We start from the raw sequence: 16,058 nt of genomic DNA, 5'->3' as shown, positions 1-16,058 counted from the left end.
GCTCTGTAGCGAATTTTATTAATTGGTGTTCAATTTTTTTTAAGGATGCATTTATTTTCCTACAAAGCTTATGATTTCCACTGGAGAACTTGCAGTCTAGCCGGTTTAAAGCTCATGAACTGCTGTCATTCTTTTTGTTTGTTTGTTTTAGAAGAAATAGAACAGAAAATTACATGTCTGTACCTGATAACATAATCATTTCAAATTGAGAGCCATGTTTATTATAAAAAAGTCACACTGGCATGTATGGCACCTAGATTTTATTTATACTTTTATTTCATAAGCACATGAGATCAATCTCTTTGACATGGCCTGTGAAAGCCATGGGTGCTTTTCTAATTTTAGAAACTCATTTTGGAGACAGATCAGAGAATAATTTCAAGTGTATAATTTCCTCAAGTGAAATGAGGCATCTGACATGCCTTCAAAGAGATTCCAGGAAATGTAGGGATTAGTAATTTTTCTCTGATAAAAAGTTAATGTTATTATTTATAGTTAATAGTTGACCAGAATTTTAATGTCGCAGCAAGGAAAGTAGGTTAGCCAATATGTCTTATTCATAGCTTTGAATTATCTGAGGTTTTTAATGTAAGGTTAGCATAGTGTTATTTAGGAAGAAACATTCAACGTAAGTAAACTCAATAGTATTTTATTTTGAGAAAAGCAAATAAGTACAATTCAATTCTTTCCTATTTTGATTAAAACACCCTTTGTGAAATGGAATGCAGGTTTGAACTCTAACATTTCTACTTCCTCATTTGACTCACTTAATAGAAGTGTTCATTTGTGCAACTAAATATCTATGAATAGGGCAATAGATTATATAGAGACACGTCTGTATTTTTTTCTTATCTAAACTTAGTTTCTTGCTTTTCAATGAAAGTGACCAAGTTTGCATTGAAAAGTGTAAATCTTATGCATATCTATTTGATTGGCTTAAAATAAGTTCATAACTTTTATTCTGACTGAATTGCTTCAATGATAATGCAGAAAGGACCGTGAAGCCACAGTTGTTTCTATGAAGAATTTAGAGAGTGGCTGAGGAAGACAGTTATTTTATACAAAGAAATCTGGGAAAAAACTATCTTATCAAGAAGAGGAATATTCTTTTAGAAAGTTGATCCTTAACATTAAGTAATTGTGTAAATGAATCACTAATATTGAGCAATATGCTACAAGTTTGTACAATGCCTTCTGAGTCATCAAATATTAAGTTAAATATAAAAATATTAAACTGTGTCAGTATAGAGAGATTTGTACTTTTATTTATATATTTACACCCTGTATCTTTTTTAAATTAAATAAAAGATTTACTGTAGTACACAAGAAAGATGCAATGAATAAATAGTAAAATATAAATAACATTGGAGAGTCAGTGTTAAGAACAGAGTAATTAAACATGCTTTATATGAGGACAAATGGGGCTGTAGAGTTCGATATTTCCCCTCAGCTTACTGAAAGCCCAGATGAAAAGGAGACAGGGTCATCTGCATGATTTAATGTTAAAATAGAATATTCTACATTTTCAAGGGAAGCAAAATTATAAAGTATTTTTTTCAAGTGGGATTAAAAAAAAAATACTACTCTAAGTTACCTAGGAAAATATCTTCAATATTATTTTCCACTAATTTTATTGAGCAGTTTCTTATGGTGTTTTTAAATGTACCTTAGCCTATGCAAGGGCATAGGCTGACATATTCCAACATAGCAGATTTTGGTGGTCTGGTTTAATACTTGGATACATAGAGAAGTCTATTGATTTCATCTTTTAAATAATCTGTAGATAGCACCTTTTCTGAGGGATTCTTTTTTTTTTTTTTAACGAATTATTTATTTATTTTTTTGTTACAGATATTTTACCTTTTTACCCATTGCCCCCCCACCCCCACCCCACCTCCGCCCCATCCCCGGCTTAGTTGTCCATGTCCATTGGTCATGCATACATGCATATAAGTTCTGTGGTTTATCTCTTCCCACCCTCCCACCCCCTCTTCTGAGGGATGTCAGTCTGTGCCCTACTTCCATGTTTCTGGGTCTACTGTATTCTCTGAGGGATTCTTGATAGAGAACCCTAAATTATAATAAATGAATTCTGATGACAAACCTAAGTACTTTGTCTTGTTTTGAGGGGTTATCTGTGTGTTTTGTAAACTGAGGAAGTGATGAGAATGGAACATTATTATAAAAATTGAGAAATTGAACTAGGATCTTTGCTTTGAATAAACAACCCTTGCCCACCTCAGTATGAACAGTCTTCAGGGCCCCGTTATCAGGAAGGAGGCCAGGTCCTGACAATATGCCATGTGATACAATCCCATTTACACGCTTCTGGGGTACCTGAAGAGCTTTTTTTGTATAATTCAAACCCATTTATAACAACCTTAGTTGTCTTAATATTTTATTGCATTTTTTAGTCTTTTAAAGTTAAAAATCAGTGTTATTTTTAAAGAAATATTGATTAAATAAGACAATCCAGAAAGAGATCATCAGGATGATGAATGTATCTATTTGGAAACCTCGGAGGGAGTAGTAATATTTGGTCTGGAGGAGAGAATGGTTTAAGGGAAAGCGATGACTCATCAGACATGGCTCTCCACCTTCCAGAAAAAGGATGGTCTGAGAGCAGAATCAGGGCCAGTGCATCTTATTAAGGGACAGGTTCCAGCAAGGAAATGCTTGTTAAGAACTACAGTTTTTCAAGTGTAGACAGAGCTGTCTAGTGTGGCTGGGTATTCCTCTCAGAAGCATTTTCTTTGATGTATCTCAGAAGCATTTTCTTTGATGTATCTTTGTATGTGTATGAGCCATACTTTCTTGTTTCTTTGCACCTCTTGTGATTTTGTTGTTGAAAACTGGACATTTTAAATAATATAATGTGGTAACTCTGGAAATCAGGTTCTCCTTCCTCTCCAAAATTTGTTTGTTTATTTATTTTGTTAATCCTCACTCGAGGATATTTTTCCATTGATTTTTTTAGATAGAGTGGAAGGGAGGGAGGAAGGCAGAGAGAGAGAGAGAGAGAGAGAGAGAGAGAGAGAGAGAGAGAGAGAGACATCAATGTGAGAGAGACAAACTGATTGGTTGTCTCATGCACAACCCTGACCAGGCCCCAGGATCAAACCTTCCACCTAGATATGTGCCCTTGACCAGGAATCGAACCTGAAACCCTTTGGTCCTTGGGCTGACACTCTAACTGCTGAGCCAAAAGAGCCAGGCCAAAGTTTGTTATTTATTGTTGTTGTTATTTGTTCATTAACGACTTTCCTAAAGTAATTTTGTAAAGTCTCTATTCTTCGTCATGTCTAGCCCCTGCAGTCTCTGCTCAGTTAACTTAGTTGTCAATTAATGAATGAACAGAGATTTCTTTAGATGCCTAGAACCAGTAGGTCTCCCAGCTTTTCCCAAGAGTACAAAGCCTCAAGGTTAGCCAAAGGTGAGAGCTTAGTGCCTTCCTAGGTCTTTCTTCGTATGTGCACAGTCTTAGGCATGAGCACAGCTCTACTCATGTATGTAACTTTCTAGATTCCCACGAATGTCAGAGCTTTGCTAAGGCCCCTATGAGTTTCTCTTTACCCTGGTATTTTTTTTTTAGTCCTCACCCAAGGATATTTTTCTATTTATCTTCAGATAGAGTGGGATGAAGTGGGGGGGGGGAGAGAGAGAGAGAGAGAGAGAGAGAGAGAGAGAGATGTCAACATCAACTGGCAAGGTACATGCCGTTGGCTGGAATCAAACCCATGACTCTTTGGTCCATGGGCCTATGTTCTAACCGCTGAGCCCAACTGGCCAGGGCCCAGCTTTTTATTTTGAGTTTTTTGACACACTCATGAAACTGTCATCTACAACTTCAAACAGCCTCAGTTTTCAACAGTTACCTCTGGTTGCTTTTGACAAATATGGGGGTGAGGGGACCCTGGTTGACCTGCATATCAGGTTCAAATAAAGATAGCCTTGCAAATAAGGTCTTTCAGGGAAGGACCAGATAGGAGAAATAATGACAAATCTCTGGTAATAGAACTTTGAAGTAGCCCCATCCCTATTTTGTTACCTCTAATAGCATCTAGGCCACTGGTTTTTGTTTTGTTTTGCTTTTAAATATTTTAATTGATTTTTATAGTGAGAAGAAGTGAGAGGAAGAGAGAGGGAGAAACATCAATGTGAGAATGAACCATGGATAGGCTGCCTCCTGCACACCCCACACCAGGGAGCAAGCTCACAACCTGGTACCAAACCCACTATCTTTTGGTGTACGGGATGATGATGCTCCAACCAACTGAGCCACACTGGCTAGGGCTATTCTGACAATCTTTTGTCAGTGATTTCATTGTTTATATAGAGGGAAGACTATTTAGAGTTTCTTTCTTCTGCCTATTTTGCTGAGTTATTCTAGAAATAGTTTTTAAGCCATATTTTTAAAAGTTAAAAAGTTGAACTCATTAACTTCCAAGGTACCCTCTCACTCTAGAACATTCAATATTAACTAAATATCACATTTTCAAACCATCCTACATAATATGATTTACTGTACCTTTTAATAAATGTGATTGTTTAAAATAAAATAGAAACAGACTTTCCTTAATGCCAAAAATATAAAACACAATAGACTGTAGCTTACTATCAATATCTGCTTTATTATTAGCTTTTAATAAAGAAGTATCTTTTCTGAAGTTTTTCAGGTTAGAATGAATTAGTTAAAAGGGGTGGAAGGTCTTATGCCAATAGGAAGAACTGTATCAGTAAAATTTAAGCACTAGAAACTGTTGAAAAGATAAAAATTAAAATATTAATTGACTTACAGCCTTTCACAGGATTGAAATAAGCAGCATATATATTTCTTAAATTGTACTAAAATGTATTTACCTCTATACTTTATTTTAAATATTATTACCAAAATATTGATATGTCCATGTAATTATTTCATTTTTTATTAATTAATTAATTTTTGTTACAGATGTTTCTCCTTTTCCCCCCACTGATTCCCCCCTCGCTCTCCCTCCCTGTCCTGTCCCCAGCCCTGCTGTCCATGTCCATTGTTCATGCATACAAATATATAAGTTCTGTGGTTTATCTCTCCTCCACCACCCCTTCTTATGGGGATTGTCAGTCTGTACCCCACTTCCACGTCTCTGGGACACCCCATTCCTCAGACTGTTATGTTCATTATATTCCACAAATAAGTGAGATCATATGATACTTGTCTTTCTCTGTTTGGCTTGTTTGCTTAGGATAATACTTTCCAGGTCCCTCCATGCAGTCTCAAAGGATAAGAGATCTTTCTTTCTTACAGCTGCATAGTACTCCATTGTGTATATGTACCACTACTTTCTTATCCATTTGTCTACTGATGGACACTTGGGCTGTTTCCAGATCTTAGCTATTGTAAATAGTGCTGCTACAAACATGCAGGTACATATATTCTTTCTGATTGGTGTTTCAGGCTTCTTAGGGTATATTCCTAGGAGTGGGATCACTAGTAAAATGGAAGTTCAATTTTTAATTTTTTGAGATAACACCATATTGTTTTCCATAGTGGCATTTTCCACCAGTCTGCATTCCCATCAGCAGTGTACTAGAGTCCCCTTTTCTCCACACACTTGCCAACACTTATTGTTTGATGATTTGTTGATGGCGGCCATTCTGACAGGTGTGAGGTGATACCTCATTGTTGTTTTAATTTGCATCTCTCTGCTGATTAATGATGTTGAGCATTTCTTCATATGTCTCTTAGCCATTTGTATGTCCTGTTTGGAGAGGTATCTATTTAGTTTCTCTGCCCATTTTTTAATTGGGTTCTTTGTCTTCCTTTTGTTGAGTTGGATGAGCACTCTATATATATTGGAAATTAACCCCTTATCTGATATATCATTGGCAATTATGCTCTCCCATACAGTGGGTAGCCTTTCCGTTTTGATGATTGTATCTTTCTCTGTGCAGAAGCTTTTGAGTTTGATGTAGTCCCATGTGTTCATTTTTTCCTTTGTTTCTCTTGCCTTAGGTGATGTATCAGTGAAAATTCGGCTGCATATGATATCCAAAATTTTGTTGCCTACAGATTCTTCTAGAATTTATATGGAATCATGAGTCATATTTAAGTCTTTTATCCATTTTGAGTTTATTCTTGTCTGTGGTGTAAGTTGATGGTCTAGTTTCATTTTTCTGCATGTAGCTGTCCAATTTGCCCAACACCATTTATTAAAGAGGCTGTCCTTACTGCACTGTATGCTCTTGCCACCTTTGTCAAATATTAATTGAGAGTATTGCCTTGGGTCCATTTCTGGGTTCTCTGTTCTGTTCCACTGGTCTATATGCCTGTTCTTGTGCCAGTACGAGGCTTTTTGATTACAGTGGCGTTGTAGTATAACCTGAAATCTGGTGATGTGATCCCTTCAACTTTGTTCTTCTTTTTCAAGATTGCTGTGGCTATTAGAGGTCTTTTTTAGTTCCATATGAACTTTTGAAGTACTTATTCTAATTCTGTGAAATATGTTGTTGGTATTTTGGTGGGGATTGCTTTGAATCTATAGATTGCTTTGGGTAGTATGGACATTTTAATGATGTTAATTCTTCCAATCCATGAACAAGGTATGTGCTTCCACTTTTTTATATCTTCCTCTATTTCTTTTTTCAATGACCTGTAGTTTTCTGCAAATAGGTTCTTTACTTCTTTGGTTAAGTTTATTCCTAGGTATCTTAATTTTTTTGGCACGATGGTAAATGGGATTGTTTTCTTAGTTTCTCTTTCTGTGAGTTCATCATTGGTGTATAAGAATGCCATCGATTTCTTGACGTTAGTTTTGTATCCTTCTACTTTTTCAAATTTATTTATTAAGTCTGGTAAATTTTTGATAGAGTCTTTGGGGTTTTCTAAGTATAGTATCATGTCATCTGCGAATAATAACAGTTTCATTACCTCCTTTCCAATTTGGATCCCTTTTCTTTTTTCTTCCTGTCTGATTGCTGTGGCTAAGACTTCCAGTACTATGTTAAATAAGAGTGAAAAAAGTGGGCATCCTTGCCTTGTTCTTGTTCTTAAGGGAAATGCTTTTAGTTTTTTCGATTGAATATGATGTTGGCTTTAAGTCTTTCATATATGGCTTTCATTATGTCTAGATATGATTCCTCTATTCCCACATTGCTGATCGTTTTTATCGGAAATGGACGCTGGATTTTGTCGAAGGCTATTTCAGCATCTATTGACTTGATCATGTGGTTTTTATTCTTCATTTTATTTATGTGGTGTATCACGTTTATTGATTTGCAAATATTGTACCAGCCTTGCATCCCTGGGATGAATCCCACTTGGTCATGGTGAATAATTTTTGTGGTGTATTGCTGGAGCCGATTCGCTTGTATTTTCTTCAGGATTTTGGCATCTATGTTCATCAGGGATATTGGCCTGCAGTTTTCTTTCTTTGTTGTGTATTTTTCTGGTTTTGGAATTAGAATTATGCTGGCTTCATAAATCAAGATTGGAAGTCTTCCTTCTTCTTGATTTTTTGAAATATTTGGAGGAGAATGGGTGTTAGTTCTTCTTTGAATGTTTGGTAAAACTCCCCCGTGAAGCCATCCGGGCTTGGGCTTTTGTTTGCTGGAAGTGTCTTGATTACATCTTCAATTTCTTATGTTGTTATTGGTCTGTTCAGGTTTTCTATCTCATCCTGGTCCAGATTTGGGAGACTATGTGTTTCTAGAAATTTGTACATTTCCCTTAGATTGTCAAATTTGTTCATAGTAGTTGTTAAGGATCTTCTGTATTGCTGTGGTGTCATTTGTTACTTCTCGTCTTTCATTTCTGATTTTGTGTATTTGGGTTCTCTCTGTTTCTTGGTGAGTCTCGTTAAGGGTCCATCAATCTTGTTTATCATTTCTAAAAACCAGCTCTTTGTTTCATTGATCCTTTCAGTTGTTTTTTTGGACTCTATGTCATTTATTTCTGCTCTACTCTTTACTATTTCCTTCCTTCTACTTTCTCTGGGGATTTCTTTTTGTTTGCTCCCTAGTTCTTTAAGATGTGAGGTTAAATCGTCTATTAGAGAGTTTTCTTGCTTTTTGAGGTAGGCCTGTAGTGCTATGAATTTCCCTCTCAGAAATGCTTTCGCTGCATCCCATAGATTTTGTGTTCTTGTGTGTTCATTTTAATTGGTTTCCGGGAAGTTTTTAATTTCTTCCTTGATCTCCTTGGCGACCCATTCTTTGTTTAATAACATGCTCTTTAGCCTCCATGTGTTCAAATGTTTTTGCATGTTCTTGTTGCAATTGATTTCTAGTTTCATGCCATTGAGATCTGAGAAGATGCTTGATATGATTTCAATCTTCTTGAACTTGTAGAGACTTAGTTTGTGTCCTAACATGTGGTCTATCTTTGAGAATGTCCCATGTGCACTTGAGAAGAATGTGAATTCTGTAGTTGTGGTGTGTAATTCTCTGTAGATATCTATTAAATCCATTTGGTCTAGTGCTTCATTTAGAGTCTCTGTTTCCTTGCTAATTTTTTGTCTAGAGGATCTATCCAGTGATGTCTGTAGGGTGTTAAAATCCCCTGCTATGATTGTATTGCTGTCGATTTCTCCTTTGAAGTCCTCCAGAAGATTTTTAATATATTTTGGTGCTCCTATATTGGGTACATATATTTTTATGAAGGTTATATCATGCTGTTGGATAGATCCTTTCAATATTATGTAGTGGCCTTCTTTGTCTCTAGTTATGGCCTTAATTGTGAAATCTATTTTATCAGATATGAGTATTGCTATCCCAGCTCTTTTTTTTCTTTCCGTTTGCTTGGAAGATTTTTTCCATCCCTTCTCTTTCAACCTATGTGAGTCTTTTGTTCTGAGGTGGGTCTCCTGTAAACAACAAATGGATGCGTCATGCTTTCTTATCCAGTCAGCTACTCTGTGTCTTTTTATGGGAGCATTCAATCCATTTAGATTAAAGGTGATTATTAATATGTACTTATTTATTGCCATTTTTGTTTAGTGTGGTTCTATTTTTCTTCCTATTTCTCCTGCTAATTACAGCAGTCCTTTTAACATTTCTTGAAGTGCTGGTTTTGTGCTAATGTATTCCCTTAGCCTTTTTTTTTTGTCTGGGAAGCTATTTATTTGACCTTCTATTTTGTATGATAGCCTTGCTGGGTAGAGTAGTCTTGGATTCAGATCCTTGTTTTTCATGACCTTGATTACCTCATGCCATGTCCTCTGGCTTGTAGTGTTTCTGTTGAGAAGTCAGCTGAGAGCCTTATGGGGTTTCCTTTGTAGGTAACCTATTGCTTATCTCTTGCTGCTTTTAGGATTCTCTCTTTGTCTTGAATTTTTGGCAGTTTGATTACTATGTGTCTTGCTGTGGGCCTGTTTGGGTTCTTCTTACTTGGGGCTCTCTGTGCTTCTTGAACTTGAATGCCTTCTTCCTTCACCCAATTAGGGAAGTTTTCTGTCACTATGTCATCAAATATATTCTCTAACCCTTGCTCATTTTCTTCTTTGTCGGGGACTCCTATGATGTGAATGTTATTACTTTTCCAGTTGCCCCACAGTTCTCTTAAGCTGTTTTCCTGTTTTTAAATTATTTTTTCCTTTCGGTTTTCTGATTGGTTGATTTTTTCTACCCTATCTTCTAATTCACTGATCCATTCCTCAGCTTCCTCTACTCTGCTATTTAGACTTTCCAATGTGTTCTTAATTTCTGATATGTCATTCTTCATTTCTTCTTGGTGGTTTTTAATTTCCTACTGGTTGAGTTTCAACATTTCTATGTCTTTATTCATGGTGCTCATGTCCTTACACATGTTGTTGAGTTTCCTCAAGATAATGGCTCTGAATTCTAGTTCTGTTAAATTGCTTAACTGCACCTAATTTATCTCATCTTCAGTAGAGGTCTCTTATTCTTTCATTTTTTTTTTTTTTTTTCTGTGTTTCACCATTTTGGCTATCACAGTGGGCTTTGGAGCCTGCCAAATTTTCCCTGTGGGTGTTGGTGTTCTGCTGTTTGTGGTTCCCTCTCCTGGTTTTGGATGAGGCAGGGAGGACCCACTTTAAACACCACTGTCAAGTCTTAACTTTCCTAGTTAGAGGTGCTAGCCCAGGGAATGGTAGTTATCCTCTAGCTTTTTTGTCTGGAGGCTATTAGTAGAGGTCACCTGAGGAGCTTTGGTTTCTGAGTTGACTGAAAAACCCCCTCAGGTGCTCAGTATAAGAGGATTTCCTAGGGTGGGGCAGCTGCTGGTTGTTAATGGGCCTCAATTAGCATTTCAATGGCCACTGGATGGGGTTGAATCTCTGAGGGAGGGGCTGCTGCCTCTCCCCAGGGCCCTGGGAAGGAGTATGATGACCACTGTCCTGCCTGGCTGCCCTCAGCAAAAGCTCTGACTACCCTCAAAATCCCGAGTGTCCCCACACAGTTGCAGTCCTGTCTGCCCTCCCTCTACCGGAGCCCAAGGTAAGTGGCTGCTGCCAATTTAGCCTCTGTCCAGGCTCTGCGCCATGGAGCCGCCTGGGACTTTAACCCGAGGGCACCGCTCCCAGCTAAGGGCGGCTGAGGCTGAGGCAGCTTCTGGCTGAGGGCGTAGCAGCCAGCCGTGGCCGCTGGTCCCAGCCAAGGCCGCAGCAGGTCACAGCTGGGGCCACAGGTCCCAGCCCATGCCACAGCAGGTCCAGGTTGAAGCAGCCGCTGATCCCAGCCGAGGCCACAAGTCCCAGCTGAGGGCGCAGCTTCCAGCCGAGGCTGCAGCAGGTCCCAGCCCAGGCCGCTGCGGCCGTGGGCTCCTGGCCCCCTCTCGCGTCCTCGCAAGCCTACCAGTATTGGGTCAGTGTCCCTGGTTATGTGGTCCTCCAAGCTGCCTTTCGGTCGCCCCTTCCTGACGATTTGTCTTTATTTTTGTTGTAATTCCAGTTTGGTCCTGGGAGATGGTCTGTGTAGCTACCATTCAGTAGGCCGCCATTTTTAATCCTATCTCTTTATTAATTAAAGGTCCATCTTTATACTGAGTACTGAAAACATAGGTGAGGAGTCAACTGGACATAATTCATGGCCATTTCATATCAGTTGTTTTAAAGATACATATGAAGATCTGGTGCTGCATTACTTACCATTATGTTAAATGATATGTCCATAAAAATTAATTTTCCAAACGTCTGAATTTAACCTTTCTGTTTTAAGTATTTGTAATACGACTCTTTACAAACCACATTAAATACTTCTCTGCTTAATGCGAAATCTAGTGATCTGATATCTCAGTGGCAAATAATTATTTTGGTTAGTACTTCATCATCCTGAAAAATAGTAACAGCCATCCTAGCTCTTGTGGGCAAGGGCTGTTGCATTAATACTCAAATCGTGACAAAATGCTGTGATTTGGAATTTTAATACTTTTCTAAAGTGGTCAACCTTATACTTGTTACTTTATACCTGCTTTTCAGGTATTTTTATTTGAATTTTTTAATCTCCTGTGGGCTGACACACCACATACCAGCTGACACTTACTGAACTCTTAAGGTTTATCAAACCCCATTCTAAGTGTTTAAATGTGTTTATTCATTTAATTCTTCCCAAATCTCAAACAGGTAGACACTATTACTATGTATGTTTTCAGATGAGAAAACTGAAGCATGGACAGATTAAGTAACTTTCCCAAAGTCACATAGCTTATAAATAGTAGAGCAGGAATTTGAAATTCAGAATTCGGCTCTGCAGTTCATGATCTTCACCATTATTCTACACCCTGTCACACAAGGATGCCTGCTAGAATTATATGTAAACATAAGTGTGAATGGGTATTAATAGGCTAACTGAGTGGAACTCTGAAAAATATTTGAACATTGGTGAGTTGTCTTTGTGACATATATTTTAGTTTTCCACAGAGTGTGTGTGTGTGCACATGCATGCATGTGTATATGTGCATATTTGTATATATTGAATAGGTAAGATGGCCAGAGAAGTGATCTTATTAAATTATAAATATTTTAATTTTACTTTTTGTTAAATTGATGAAACTTGGATACTTTTTTGCTGTTAACTTGCATTACATTGTGTAGCCAGAAAAAGTAGTTATTGAAATGTGTCTATGACTAGTTCTACATGATTTTTATTTATTGAGAATTATGACTTATTGGGGTACAATTACTAATCAATGTCTTTGGAAATCTAAGAATAATGTATTATTTATCCCTCTCCAATATAAAGCACAAGTTAACAACTGACTTTTGCCTTCCTTAATTTAGTTGAGTTCTTTGTATAATCTAGAGAAGAAAACAAGGAGGCAATTATTTAAATAATTATCAATTTCTTTTTATTCAAGTAGCTGTCTCAGTAGGGTGAACACCGACTCACTTTTACCCCAAACTCAGAGTAAACACTTTGAAAAATCACGTTCTAGTTGTTGCGAGATAATTTTCCATGTGTCTCTTGCATTTTGCATGCCTTGTGAGCAGAATCATTGGCTGCTTTTGTTCTGTTTTGTGTTGCATAGAAAACAACCTTGAAAATGAAGAAAGTGTGTCCCTCCAGAGAAAAGGGCAGGTTTATTTATTGTCCAATATAATGACAATAATGTTTCCCTCCAATGCAAAGGACAAGTATTCTTCCTCCCCATTATAAAAAAATTAGGATTCCCTAAACTTGGGGTTCATCTTCCATAATGCAACCCACTGTGTGTGCAGGGGTCCTCTCGCAATCTTTGTGTTGTCCTTGGGACTCAAGGAACTGGTGCATACTCTGGCTATTGCTATTGCTGTGAGCAATAAAGTTCTTTTTCTCTGTCTTCTGCCAGCATTTATGAAACCCTGTCAGGCTAATTTGTTAGCTTATAGGTTGAGTAAAATCTCAGAATCTTTAAAGTTTTTAAAATTTGTTATTGTTTTAAAATTTTTTCTCAGATTTTTACATTAATTTGGAATCAGCTTCCCTTTAGAAGAGTGAGTTTTTGTTTCTTTGCTGTGGATTCAGTACAGACATGGCAGGTAGCATATGCTTTGTTCACCTGTAAGGTGACATGACAATTATTAGTTACGTTCTACCTTCTTTTCTTTGCCCCTCATCCCCCATTTTCCTTGCTCATGAATTTTTTTCTCTTTTCATTCCTCCTCTTCTTTCTGAATTCTCTTCTTTGGCCACCATACTTACTCGTTAGCCTTTTGAATTAAAGCTAAACACAAATGCCCTGGCCAGTTTGGCTCAGCAGTTGGAGTGTTGGCCTGCGGACCAGAGAGTCCTGGCTTTGGTTCTCGCTAGGGGCACATACCAAAAAAAACAACAAAACAAAAAAACTAAACACAAACAAAAACCTTGCTAGTCCTTTTTAGTCAAATGTCAAATTCTGACCTGGTAGAACTAGATGGTGTCATTTCAGAAAGTCCCCCATGTGTATTTCTGTAGCAGGCAATGGACAGAGGTGTGTGTTCATGATGAGAAAGGAATAGATTGATTTCTGCCCACCAGTATGTTTCAACAGCAGACTGGGAAAATATTCCTGATCCTTTGGGAAAAGTTTCTGACCAAAAGAACAATAATCAAATAGTGAATACTACTACTAATAATGAAACTACATTTTTGAAAACCTGGAATCAGTCTGTCAGGAGTTGGCTCTCTATGGCCTGTGCCCCAAATCTGGCCTATCACCTTTTCTGTTCATGAAGTTTCATTGGAACACAGCTACATCCGTTCATTTGCATATTGTCTATGGCTGCTTTGGAATTGCAGTGGCAGAGATGAGCAGTTGGAACAGAGATCACATAGCTTGCAAAACCGAAAAGATTTACTATCTGGCCCTTTACCAAAAAAGTTTGCCAGCCCATGCTCTAGATGTGTTTTATACCAGTAATTCTCAATTTCGGATTGTGAGGAAGACAGAAGAAGGAGTAAGTTCCTTAGAGTCGCCTGGTCAGGCTTTTCAAAAGTTCCCATCTCCATCTCCCCTCCGGCTTCTCACAGGTGTCCCCCTTTGAGAGTCACTGTTTTAAACTTTATGATTCAGTCCTTGGTTCCATTAACTGATACAGATTGTTTGTTTTCACCATTTTGATTCACTATAACACACCCAAAGTAATACTGACAGTGTTATTTCTTTTACAGGGTTGTGGGAAGAAAATGTATTCCTTTTTGAGAGGAACCAAACAACTGCAGGTGCTAAGGTTTCTGGGAATCTCCATTGGAGTGACACAAATCCTGGCCATGATTCTCACCATTACTCTGCTCTGGGCTCTCTATTATGATAAAAGGGAGCCTGGCACAGACCAAATGATGTCCCTGAAGAATGACACGACTCAGCACCTGTCATGTCACTCGGTGGAACTGTTGAAACCAAGCCTGACGAGGATCTTTGAACATACATCCATGGCAAACAGCTTTAATACACACTTTGAGATGGAGGAATTATAGAGGATGTGAAAAAAGGAAACAACAAGTTTATTTTATTTTACTTGTGAATTTTTGAGCACACAATTGTTTCAGAAATGTGTAGAAATAAAAATGTTGCCATGAAACAATGCCTAAGCATGTAATTTTGTACCCTTTAAAATGAAGAGGGAAAAGTTCCATATATTGTGTCACCACCTGGACAATAGTTGATACCCTTTATAATGCTGAGGACAGATCTAATACCCACTTTATAGCTTGTGTAAGATTTTTACTAAACACAGTTATGCTTTGGTACAGATTGACCAGTATTTCTGCATGTAAATGAGCTGTGGTGGCAGTGAACTATACAGTACAGTTTGATTTACTTCCGTAGGCTTGCTAGTATATAAAGCACCAATTAACTGGTAACAGGGAGTTAGACAGTACTAATGATTTTTATTTCTTGGTGATATATTCCTTTGAGGGTAAAATAGATTAGACATAAGAAAACTCTGAAGATTGGTGGCTACCTAAATGTGATTTTTGCTAGTTACTAAAATATTCTTACTACTTACAAGAGCAAACTAATACATTGTCTTAAACTGATCAGGGATCTATGTGTATGTGAGAGTCTGTGTTAAGTCTGTATAATTCAGTAGATTTTAGTTCTTGTAATGTTAATAACAATTGTGAAAAGAATAAATTTGATCTCTATAACACCATTATTTTTAACCTTTCCTATTAATTGAGTTTTAAAATTCTGTCTTGGTTTTATATTACACACACAACTGTTAATTTAAATATTTAACCACTAATTTTGAAAAATTGCTAGTGTGTTACAAAGGAATCATTATAATTCAGAATGTAGTCTGGTCTCCAGGGAGCATTAACAAGAAAGTTTACACATAACTTGGTTCATTTAACAAAGACTTGGATACTATCTTTCTCCCAAACTCACTCTTTTTGACACTAAACATTTTTTTTAGAGAAGCTTATCTTTGCCTTCTCCAAACAATAAGCAAGGGACAGTATCCAAGTCTGAATATAATCCTACAGAGAACAGTATTACCTTTATCCAGCAAAATGCTGTGAGAACCATAAAAGTAAGTGACAACTAGATAATTTCTTAGCTTTATTTCACTGATTAGGATACTATGGTGAATTACACAGATTATTAAATTTTTACAAGAGTAAAATATATTTATTTGAAATGGGAAAAGTGCATTTTACTGTATTTTGTGTATTATGTTTATTTCTCAGAAAATGGAGAGAAAAGTAAAACTTGTCAATAAATATTTTCTAGAGAATAATTTGTCTGTCTAATTTTTATATGTTGCAAACACTTTTACCACTCAAGAAGATCTGCAAAGGATGAAAAATGTGAGAATAAATGATTTAATATAGTAATAATAATAATTTCCAAATTCAAGCTAATCTATAAGAATATGTATCTTCACTGAGAAAAGATAAAATGATGTCCATTTACTTTTCAAGTTTGATTTTGAGCTAGATGATAAATAGCGTAACTCTTTGATATAATATAAAATGTGCCCATTTATGTTCATATCCAAGTTTTTAAAGTAATTTTTAAGAGAAAATGAGCCCAAGGAATATAGTATTTTAAATCAACAGCTAGATTTCATCTCTTCCATAGATTTAAATGAAAACTGAGTAAATAACTTGCTCAATCAGAATCAAAAGCAACCTTTTTTATAATTTCCTCAGCACCC

General features: G+C 36.9%; 1 protein-coding gene across 3 annotated transcripts in view; it reads left to right on the top strand.

The window, feature by feature from the left end:
• TSPAN12 (tetraspanin 12) overlaps positions 1-15,634 on the top strand; it is a 100,949-nt gene extending 85,315 nt beyond the window's left edge. For all 3 annotated transcript variants that reach the window (XM_036246842.1, XM_036246844.1, XM_036246843.1), the window contains exon 8: positions 14,065-15,634. In XM_036246842.1, the coding sequence (XP_036102735.1) occupies positions 14,065-14,370 (306 nt within the window). In that variant the 3' untranslated portion in view covers positions 14,371-15,634. The remainder of the gene's footprint in view (positions 1-14,064) is intronic.
• Positions 15,635-16,058: the final 424 nt, after the last annotated feature.

This window comes from Molossus molossus, unplaced genomic scaffold (genome assembly GCF_014108415.1).
Source record: "Molossus molossus isolate mMolMol1 unplaced genomic scaffold, mMolMol1.p scaffold_m16_p_7, whole genome shotgun sequence".
Taxonomy (NCBI): domain Eukaryota; kingdom Metazoa; phylum Chordata; class Mammalia; order Chiroptera; family Molossidae; genus Molossus; species Molossus molossus.
Note: the sequence above shows the minus strand (reverse complement) of the source record. Positions and strands in the feature narration are given on the sequence as shown.